The following is an 11146-nucleotide window of genomic DNA, read 5'->3' as shown; positions in this document are numbered from 1 at the left end:
CAGAACAAGCCACAGCCACCTCACCTCACCAATTCCTCAGCTGATCCTGTTTCCTCAGACTGGAAGCTCCTGAGTTCTCATCCAGAATGAATCTCAGCTGAACTGTGCTGCTCAAAAGCCTAAAAGCTTAACCAGGCTCTAGTTCCTCGTCCTCATGCCTTATATACCTTTCTGCTTTTTGACATCACTTCCTGGGATTAAAGGCATGAGTCACCATGCCTGGCTGTTCCTAGTGTGGCTTTAAACTCAGAGATCCAGATGGATCTCTGCCTCCCAAATAATAGGTCGCCCGTGTGCGACCATTTTCTGGCCTCTATATCTAGTGGCTATTCTGTTCTCTGACCCCAGATAAGTTTATTAGGGCACACAATATTTTGGGGAACACTATATCACCACACCTGGCTTCTGAGGACTTACATGTACTTACATGTACATACCCCAACAAAGACACATACAGATAATTAAAAATAATTTAAAAATTATTAAAAAATAAATAGGGGGCTTGAGAGTTGGCTCAATGATTAAGAGCACATGTTGCTTTGCAGAGAACCCAGATTCTATTCCCAGCATCCACGTGGCTGTTCACAACTGTCTAACTCCAGTCCCAGGGAACCTAATTCTCCCTGGACATCTGCAGGTACTGCATACATGTGGTTCACATACATACATGAAGGCAAAACACTCCTACACATAAAATAATAAACCCTATCAAAAAAAAGAAAAACTACAGTCATAAAAGAAGCAGAACAAGACTGGGCGGTGGTGGCGCACGCCTTTAATCCCAGCACTCGGGAGGCAGAGGCAGGAGGATCTCTGTGAGTTCGAGGCCAGCCTGGGCTACAGAGTGAGAACCAGAACAGCCAGGGCTACGCAGAGAAACCCTGTCTTGAAAAAAAGAAGCAGAGCAAATGAAAGTTTAATTAATGGAAACTTTACTAAAATCTAGAAAGCATTTGCAACAGAGACCAGGACCAGAGTTTCCAGTTGTATTTCTTGGGTTATGGGGTATTCATCCAAATTATTCTGAACTTTGTGTGTGTGGGGGGGAGTTTTTGGTTTTTTGTTTGTTTTTGTTTTGGTGTTAGGGGTTAAAATTGGCGCCTCGGCTATGCCCAGCCAGCACCTGACCACTGAGGCACTCTTGAAGCATTCTTTTACTGTTTTATTCTTTTTGTTTGTTTGTTTTTTCGGGGTAGTCCTGGCTCTCCTGGAACTCTCTTTGTAGCTCAGGTTGGCCTGGAACTCAGAGATCCGCCTGCCCCTGCCTCCCCAGTGCTGGGATTAAAGGCGTGCGCCACCACCGCCCGGGGTGTAAGTGTTTACAGCAGTTGGATGAACAAAGTGCACAGGCAAACACGTTAGAATGTGAAGACTGATACGGCACTTCTTTATCAAAGATCATGCTCGACAATGATTTCCTAAGTACAGAATCTCTGCTTTGTGTAATGGAAAAGCTCCACAAACCGACAGTAGTATCAGGACATAATATCATGAATGTAATAAATCAATACAATTAATGTAACTAACGAATATCATAAATATAGTTATTGAATGAAAACAAAAAGATCACGCTCAAATTGACATCCACTGTAGTGCGTGCGTGCATGTGCGGCGTCTGTGTGTGTTTAAGAAAGTCTCATCATGTAGCGCTATGTAGCTCAGGTTGGCCTCGAAACTGCAGTTCAGATCTGGGTACGATGGTGTACCCTGTAAATAGCACTTGGAAGGTGAAGGCAGCGGGGCAGGAATCCAGCCTCAGCTCCACAGTGAATTTGCAGGCATTCTTTCTCAAATGGTAACAACAAAAAAGAAGAGCAGAGGAAGGCGTAAATTACAACCCTCCTGTCTCAGTCTGCAGAGTGCTAACGCCTGGCACCAGGCCCAGCTGTGCAGAGCACTCACAGCTTCTCCGAGCGTTGTAAGCAGCTGTGGGACTACTCCGGAGCTAACGAGCTAACGCCACAGCGAAGGCAGCCGGCACCACCAGATTACCTGTCCTTCCACGTCTGCGGTGCCTACAAGTCCCAGAACGCATCGCGGGGCGCGGAGGCGGGGCGCCGTGGAGGCCGAGTTTTGTGATTGGCGACGAGCGCCGGGCCAATCGGAGGCGCTGTTGTTAGCCAGTCCCGGAGCCGGTCCGCAGAGGGAAGGTGGCAAGATGGTGTTGGAGAGCACTATGGTTTGGTGAGGCCCTTCGGACCTGGCCGGGGGGCGCGTCCGGGTCGCTGGTGCGCATGGCGCCGAGGCCCTAGGGCCTGGGGTGGGGACGGGGCCGCCGGGCGATATGTGGCCTTGGGGCCCGCGGGAGACAGGCCGGCGACTCCCTGAGTCATCCCGGCCCGGGAACGCAGGCCCCGGAACCCCGGTTTAGCCTGGTTCTCGGACCCTGCCCTCCGTGCCTCCCGTAAAGGAATTAGGAGCAGAGGCCAACCATCCCATCCACTCGTCTCCAACTTTATTGCCTTTCCCTCTACTTTTCCTCACGTAAACCTCATAACAGCATTTAGGGAAGAGTCCTTCGTTTCTTAATGAGTCGGAAGGAGTTTGGGTGATTTGCCCAAGTCACACAGCAAATTTAAGTGGTCGTGATACGCAGGAGTCAAATTAAAAGACAGTGCTGTTCTCCAACGAATTAACTCTTTATCTGTTTCATACTTGGGATGAGTACCTATTATGAGTTGAAAAAAGAAATTAAAAAAAAAAAAAAGCTGAGGGCATTTTTTTTTTTTCAGGGCTACAAGACGGTTTTGTTTTTGTAGATACTGGGAATTGAATCCTGAACCTTGTGAAGGATGGGACCGTGCTCCACCAAGGAGCCACACCCCTTTATTGCTTTTATTATTTGTCGTCATCATTTTTTAGATGGAGTTTTGACACCGTAGCTCAGACTGGCTTTGAAGCTTTAATGGAGAAGATGCATAGGCTGGCCTTGAACTTGGGATCTTCTGTTTCTACCTCCCAAGCATGTAGGCTCACAAGCCTGAGTCACCAGGCTCATGTTCACCTTTGGAGATTGGCTAGCATTGCCAGCAGAAATAGAAGGTGCTGCCAGACCTGATGGCTCAAGCCTGTGTTTCCAGCACTTGGGAGGTGAGGCAGGGGATTCCATGATTCAGGACTGCCTAGCAAGATTGTCTCAAAACAGCACAACCAGAATGCCCAGCTAACTTTGAATTTCAGGCAAATAAAGAGTAGTTTTTCGTATAAAAAGTGATTTTAAGTACAACCCAAATGTTTCTCTTAAAAGTTACTCAATGCAGCTGGAGAGATGGCCCGGTGGTTTCGAGCACTTGCTGATCTTACAAAGGACCTGAGTAGAGTTTCTAGCACCCACATTGTATCTACACTGCTGCCTTCTTGACAGGTCCAGATCTAAGAAATACAAATAGGAGTTGGGGATTTAGCTCAGTGGTAGAGCAATTGCCTGGCAAGCGCAAGGCCCTGGGTTCCGTCCTCAGCTCCAGAAAAAGAAAAGAAAGGAAAAAAAAAAGGAAATACAAATAATACTACCCATTCAGATCAAGCTGGAGATAGGGAAAGCTGGGCCGGCAGTGTGGTGGTTTGTTTTGAGACAGAATCTTGCTACGTAGCCCCACCTAGAATTCCCTGTAGTTCCCCTGCCTCTGGAATCCTGGGATTAACATTAACAGTGTGGTTTTTCCAGACAGGGTTTCTCTGTGTAGCTTTGGTGCCTGTCCTGGAGCTCGCTCTGTAGCCCAGGCTGGCCTCGAACTCACAGAGATCTGCCTGACTCTGCCTCCCGAGTGCTGGCATTAAAGGCGTGCCCCCCAACAATGTGGTTTTTAAGGGATGCATGCATAGGTGGTAAGGTGTCTGTTTTCCACCAGGAGCCACTCTCCTCCCCAGTGGTTGTGAGGAGAGTGCTCCTGCTTTGCTGTTCCCTGTCTGTAGTTGTCTCTCCCTCTCTAAAGTCCCTCTCTCAGTCTGACCAGTCCCCCACTTAGTAGCTGTTCCTTCAAACCATGCTCAAAGCCACTATTTTTATTTATTTATTTATTTATTTATTTATTTTTTAATTTGGACTTGCCACTTTATTTGACCTGTTCAATCCGTAGACCCCTGGGAGGAGAGACCCAATTCCCAATGAAAGAGTGGGCCTTAGAGAAATAAGTACTTTCTTATTTTGTTTTGTTTTGTTTTTCTTTTTGGTTTTTCGAGACAGGGTTTCTCTGTGTAGCTTTGCGCCTTTCCTGGATCTCACTCTGTAGACCAGGCTGGCCTCGAACTCACAAAGACCTGCCTGCCACCACTGCCCAGTTCAGATAAATTTTTATAAGGTGGAGAAAGTTTATCACTGAGCCAGAGTTGGACTTTTGAGTAAAGTATCTTGTTCTGGACACTGCTCCCTTCCCTTAGCACAAGTAGTGTCACTGGCTAGAAGAACTCTCCTAGACCTCAAGGGTCATCAAGAGTTGGTCCTAGGCCGGGTGGTTGTGGTGCACACCTTTAATCCCAGCACTCAGGAGGCAGAGCCAGGCGGATCTTTGAGTTCGAGGCCAGCCTGGTCTTCAGAGTGAGATCCAGGACAGGCACCAAAACTACACAGAGAAACCCTGTCTCAAAAAGCCAAAAAAAAAGAAGAAAAAAAAAGAAGAGTTGGTCCCTGGCCAGGGATGTGGCTCAATGGTAGACTGTGTGATTAAGCCCCTTCCCCACCCCACTCCTGCCCCAAAAGGCAGGGAAGTTGGAGTCTATATTTCATAGTGTCTAGATTCTGGTTTTGTTTGTTTGTGATGTGTGTGTGGGTGGGGTCTCATATAGCCCAGGCTGTCCTCAAACTTAACAATGTAGTTGAGGCTGGCCATGAACTTCTGATCCTCCTAACTCTGTCTTCAGAGTTCTAGGATTCTAGCTGTGTGCTGCTGCACCTGGCTTGTGAGACAGAGTGCCAGGTGATTCTGTGTTCTAATCCTGATTGCCTGCTGTACCACGGCGTGTCTGGCAGGAGGTGTTGAGGGGTCCCCTGTCTGGAGACTATGTTTCATGGGAATCCTCCACTGCTGTTCCCCCCACTTTCCCCTAATCTGACAGTGTGGACAACAGTGAGTACATGCGGAATGGAGACTTCCTTCCCACCCGGCTACAGGCCCAGCAGGACGCTGTTAACATCGTATGTCACTCGAAGACCCGAAGCAACCCTGAGAATAACGTGGGCCTCATCACACTGGCCAAGTACGTGGGACCCAGGAGTGGGGCTTTGAAGGTGGGTGGTGTTCCGTGTTGGGTTTGCAGGTGGCTGCCCTTGTGTTGATAGCACAGGCTGCTTTTACCCTTCCTGTGTCTCCTACCTCCTTCCCAGTCAGCGCAGCTTGTTGGGTGGGGAGGGCTTGTTGACTTTTTTCTCCACATAGAGTTTTTCCTGTTGCCCTGGCTAACTTCAAACTTGATATGTACCTCAGGCTGTCTTACACTCATGTAGACTCTCCTACCCTGTCTCCCAGGTTCTGGGACTACAGGCCTGCACCGCCATGTTCAGCTTTTAACTTCTTCTTGTCATTTTTATGCTAAGGGTGACCCCAGGGCCTCCTGTGTGAAATTAATTAATTGATTTATTTATTTATGCTGAGGATCGAACCCAGGGCCTTGCACTCTACCACTGAGCTAAATCCCCAACCCCTATTTATTTTGTATTATATGTGTATATATATGAATTTTTCTGCATCTATGTATGTATGCATGCATGGTACCCACAGAGGTCAGAAAAGGGGTTTAAATTCCCTTGTACTGGAGTTACAGCTGGAAAATGAATCTGGGGCCTCTGCAAGAGCAATAACTGCTTTTAACCAATGAACCATCTTTTTTTTGGAGACAGGGTCTCATTATATAACCTTGGCTGGCATCACACTTAGAGATCTGCCTGCCTCTGTCTACTCCGTACAGATTAAAGGCATGCGCCATCTTGTCTTTCAAGAGACCCTATCCTTTTTTCTTTTAATGTGCATTGGTGTTTGACCTGCATGTATGTCTGGGAGGGAATCCGACCCACTGGAACTTAAGTTACAGACAGGTGTGAGCTGCCGTGTGGGTGAGTGCTGGGAATTGAACCCAGGTCTCTAGAAGAGCAGCCAATGCTCTCAACCACTGAGCCGTCTCTCCAGCCACCAGGAGACCCTATCTTCAAAAAGATGAAGTTGTCTTTAAGGTCTCTAAAGAAAACATGAATAGCCATGTATTGGTGACACACCTTTAATCTCAGCACAGGAGGCAGAGGCAGGAGGGTCTCTGTGAGTTCGAGGCCAGCCTGGGCTACAGAGCAGTTCTAGGACAGCCAGGGCTGCATAGAGAGAACCTGTCTGGAAAATTCCAAAAAAGGAAAGGAGAATGGTAGTGGTCGGGTGGCACTTGTGTGGTCTGAATCCCTGACACACTCTGCTCACACTTAGTGACTGCGAAGTGCTGACCACACTCACCCCCGACACTGGCCGCATCCTCTCCAAGCTCCATACCGTCCAACCCAAGGGAAAGATCACCTTCTGCACTGGCATCCGAGTGGCCCACGTGAGTCCTGCTGCTCCCTGCTGGGAGGACCAGTGAACATTTCCTTCAGAACTGTAATCCAGAGCTAGACAGAGCAAGACAAGAGCAGTGGTCCTCGACCTTCGTAACGCTGGGACCCTTTAACACAGTTCCTCATGGTGTACGGACCCCTCCATAAAGTTATTTTCACTACTACTTCATAACTGTAATTTTGCTACTCTTATGAACTGAAATGTAAATATCTGTGTTTTCCGATAGTCTTAGGTGACCCCCATGAAAGGGTCCTTCAACCCCCACCCCATTTCGTGACCTGTGGGTTGAGAAACACGAACCTAGGGGAAGCTTACTCAGTATTGAAAGGTCGGGACAGACGAACCTGAGGAATGTAAAGGGGAAGTCTGAGAATTGAGAAGTGGTCCTACACTTTGATCCACTGAGGCACAGCAGAAAGATGGTAGACTTGAGGTTCTTAGATCATGGAAGGAGAAGGAGGAGCAGGGTGACCCAGGGAGGAACTTGGTGCTTCCTCACTGACGAGGACCTTGTTTTCCTTTCCAAGCTGGCTCTGAAGCACCGGCAGGGCAAGAACCACAAGATGCGCATCATCGCCTTCGTGGGCAGTCCTGTGGAGGACAACGAGAAGGACGTGAGTCCCGAGCACTTAGAACCGGGCACAGGTGTTGGGCACGGCATCTGGGGTGGTGGAAGTGAGCTCTCAGTGTGGTGACAGACCTTGGGTAGGCTGCTGATTCTGTGTGCTGAGGCAGGTTGGGTCCTCTCTGCATAGACTCAGTCTCTTCATTTTCCCTTTCTTCCTAGCTGGTAAAACTAGCCAAACGCCTCAAGAAAGAAAAAGTGAATGTTGATATCATCAATTTTGGGGAGGAGGTAAGTCAGGATTACAGGCCGTGGGGTCTGATCCACTTGGTTATGAGCAGGGCAGTCCTTTCCTAGAGAGGAGCCCCGTGCCCCCATCCCCCGACTCTGGAGACGGGGAGGAGCAGTGAGTGAAGGAGCTGTCGTCTGTCTTGTGCTCTCCGCTCTGCAGGAGGTGAACACAGAGAAGCTGACGGCCTTTGTGAACACCCTGAACGGCAAGGACGGAACCGGCTCACATCTGGTGACAGTGCCTCCCGGGCCCAGCTTGGCTGACGCCCTCATCAGTTCTCCTATTCTGGCTGGCGAAGGCGGCGCCATGCTGGGTCTTGGTGCCAGTGACTTTGAGTTTGGAGTAGATCCCAGTGCTGATCCTGAGTTGGCCCTAGTAAGCAAATACTGCCCTGGGGTTCTGTCCTCTGCAGCCAGCTAGTGGGCCAGCCAGTCCTGAGCACTTCCATGCTATGGTTTTCGTTGAGCTTTTCACTCCCTGTCTCTGAGGTTCTGTGTGCACATTCGTTTTCCTAATGAAACCCAGGCCCGTCCAGCTTCTTCCCTGTCACCACAAACCGGAAGGCATCCTGTGTCCTCCGGCACAGTGTCGACTGCGGCCCCGGTGGCTGACCTTGCCTTGCTCTTCACCAGGCCCTTCGTGTTTCTATGGAGGAGCAGCGGCAGCGGCAGGAGGAGGAGGCCCGGAGGGCTGCTGCGGCCTCGGCAGCCGAGGCTGGAATTGCTGCATCTGGGGCTGAAGGTGACAGAGGTGGGTCTGAAGTCCTAGGCCTGGGGGGGTGGCACGGCCAGCGCTGTGGAATGTCCACTAGGTCTTCCCTGCCCTCTGTCCTTCCCAGACTCAGACGATGCCCTCCTGAAGATGACCATCAGCCAGCAGGAGTTTGGCCGTGCTGGCCTTCCTGACCTAAGCAGCATGACTGAAGAGGAGCAGATTGCCTACGCCATGCAGATGTCCCTGCAGGGGGCAGGTGAGCCAGGGCTGTGTGGCAGGGCCTTGGCAGAGGTTATGGAGAGGAGATGGCACTGAGCAGATGTGTTTCTCCTTTCCTCAGAGTTTGGTCAAGCAGAGTCAGCTGACATCGATGCCAGCTCAGCCATGGATACATCAGAGCCAGTTAAGGTGAGGGCCAGCAGTGACCTCTGATCGGTCAGGTTTGAGATCCCCTCTATTTAGATCCTCAGCCTTTTAGGGCTGGGGCCATTCCTCCCTAGCATTTCATAAACAAGGCCTCTGAGGGACATAGATGTGTGATTTTTTTTTTTTTTTTTTAAATCTGTAAACTTTGCCAAGGTAACAGTTAATTGGAGAAGTATTCGTTGTCCTGGAATTTTCTAGTGGGAGTGATCTGGATAGTTCTATAGGATTCCTCCAAAGAGGTCTGGGGGAGGGAGTGTTGGGTGTTCCCCCGCAGGAAAGCTGCCTGTGGTGGTGTCGGGTTTTACCCTCTGAGCCCAGTTAGCAGAGGTCTCGGGCTTCATTGCTTCTAGTAGTGCTCACACCATGTGTAGGCACGGATCTTGCTCACTTGTCCCTTCCCTCCCCTTGGTGGTAGACCCCCACCCCTGCCTCACTTGTCCCTTCCCTTTGTGGTAGACCCCCACCCCTGCCTCACTTGTCCCTTCCCTCCCCTTGGTGGTAGACCCCCACCCCTGCCTCACTTGTCCCTTCCCTCCCCTTGGTGGTAGACCCCCACCCCTGCAGTCAGGAGTGGGCAGCATTGGGCTCCCGTCCCAGCGCCCCAGCTCATGGTGTCCTTTTTCAGGAGGAGGATGACTATGATGTGATGCAAGACCCAGAGTTCCTTCAGAGTGTCCTGGAGAACCTTCCAGGCGTGGATCCCAACAATGAAGCCATTCGAAATGCAATGGGCTCTCTGGCCTCCCAGGCCACCAAGGACGGCAAGAAAGACAAGAAGGAGGAGGACAAGAAGTGAGGCTGAAGGGAGGGCTGGCCGAGTCTGCCGGGGACTGTACAGATGGGGTCTAGACTTAGAGGTGCTGCTGCAGCCTTTACAACCGGAATAAAGCTTGGCAAACTTTTCCCTTCTGCTTCAAGTAGTGGTAGCATTGCATGTGAGGAGTTGACCTGAAGGAATGTCTTCCATTTCCTGCTCTGCAGATGGCTCCTTCTCTCCTCTCCATCCATGACAGGTCCCCAGACTCCTTTCCTTTGTCATTAAGAGAAGCTTTGCCATGGATCCACTGTTAGGGCCACTGAGGTGCACAGAGACCAGCACCATGGCCGCAGTCTAGGGACAAGCTGATTTGTGATGAACAGTCCATGTCTGAGAGGGCAAAGAAGTATCAGTTATGTATTTATTTATCTTGGAGACAGGGTCTCACTGTGTAGTCCTGGCTGGTCTGTATTCAGTAAGTATACTAAATTGACCTCAAACTCAGAGATCCACCAGCCTCTGCCTCCCAGTTGCTGGGATTAAAGGCGTGGGCCACCATGCTTGGCTCAAAAGAGAATTCTAAGGGTCTGGCAGAATGGCTCAGCACATAAAGGCACTTGCCATGAAAACGTGATAAGAATTTAAAGTTTTTGTATATAGGCCAGGTGGTGGTGGTGCATCACACCTTTAATCTTGGCAGGTGAATCTCTGAGTTGGAGGCCAGCTTGGTCTACAGAGTGAGTTCCAAGATAACCAGGGCTACACAGAGAAACCCTGTCTTTAAAAAAAAAAAACAAAAAAAAAAAAAAACAAAAGTTTTCGTATATGGGCATTTGCCTGCATGTAAGTCTGCATCACATTCCTGCCTGGTACCCGTGGAGGCCAGAAGATGGTATTGGATCCCCAGAAACTGGAGTTACAGATGGTTGTGAGCTGCTGCTGGTGTTGAGACTCAAACCCAGGTACTCTGGAAGAGCAGCCAACACTTTTAACTGCTGAGCCATCTCTAACCTCTAATGACAAGAATTTGATCCCCAGAGTTCACAGAACGCTGTGAGGAGGAGGTGAGGCCAGAGTTGTTTTCTCATCTCCATTCAGATGCCATGTACGTATGTGCCGCCTCCCCCTGCCCCCCAATAATAACAGATACTATCCAATAAAAGAGAACTAGAAACCAGGTGTTACAGGAGAGAAGACTCTGGTGACCTCAGAGCAGGCTCCTCAGGGACCCTTGAGTTCTCTGAAAAAGCCAGTAAGGAAGAGATGGGTGAGTTCAGGCCGGTGGAGACACATTTGAAGACCTGAGCAGTGGCCCAGGACATCAAGGACCAGGAGTCCTTTAGGCCCGACTTCCTATGAAGGCAAAAAAATGGTGTGTCTTCATGGGTGCCAAATTCTGAGGCAGCTTTTCTGGTAAGTTACGGTATAGAATACAGAACTCATGTAACTCCCTCTAATTTTTTTGTTTCTTGTTTTTTCAAGACAGGGTTTCTCTGTGTAGTTTTGGAGCCTGTCCTGGATCTCATTTTGTAGACCAGGCTGGCCTCGAACTCAGAGATCCACCTGCCTCTGCCTCCCGAGTGCTGGGATTAAAGGTGTGTGCCACCACCCCCTGGCTTCCCTTGAATTTTTGAGAGATGGTCTGTGTACCCTAGGCTGGTCTCAAACTAGTAAAGATTCTCCTGCCTCAGCCTCCCTAGTGCGCTGCCACACATGGTTTTTCTTTGTTTATTGAAAGTGTGATTATTACCTGACAAATAGGAAATACTGAACCTATGTTTGTCATAAAATACAACAAAACAAACACAGGAAACCACTTGGGAGTGGAAATGCTTGACTCCTTGTGTGTACAGACAAGTTGC

The 11146-nt window shown here is 49.6% G+C and overlaps 1 protein-coding gene across 1 annotated transcript; it reads left to right on the top strand.

The window, feature by feature from the left end:
• The first annotated feature begins 2082 nt into the window (after positions 1-2082).
• Psmd4 (proteasome 26S subunit, non-ATPase 4) lies at positions 2083-9430 on the top strand. Its single transcript, XM_036189710.1, has 10 exons — positions 2083-2184; positions 5053-5193; positions 6405-6519; positions 7058-7144; positions 7318-7386; positions 7547-7762; positions 8020-8137; positions 8226-8357; positions 8442-8509; positions 9153-9430. The coding sequence occupies exons 1-10, from the start codon at positions 2159-2161 to the stop codon at positions 9321-9323; spliced, it is 1143 nt and encodes a 380-aa protein (XP_036045603.1). The 5' UTR covers positions 2083-2158; the 3' UTR covers positions 9324-9430.
• The last annotated feature ends 1716 nt before the right edge of the window (positions 9431-11146 follow it).

Source organism: Onychomys torridus, chromosome 6 (assembly GCF_903995425.1).
Source record: "Onychomys torridus chromosome 6, mOncTor1.1, whole genome shotgun sequence".
In the NCBI taxonomy this organism is placed as follows: domain Eukaryota; kingdom Metazoa; phylum Chordata; class Mammalia; order Rodentia; family Cricetidae; genus Onychomys; species Onychomys torridus.
This window is presented reverse-complemented; position numbering and strand designations above follow the sequence as displayed.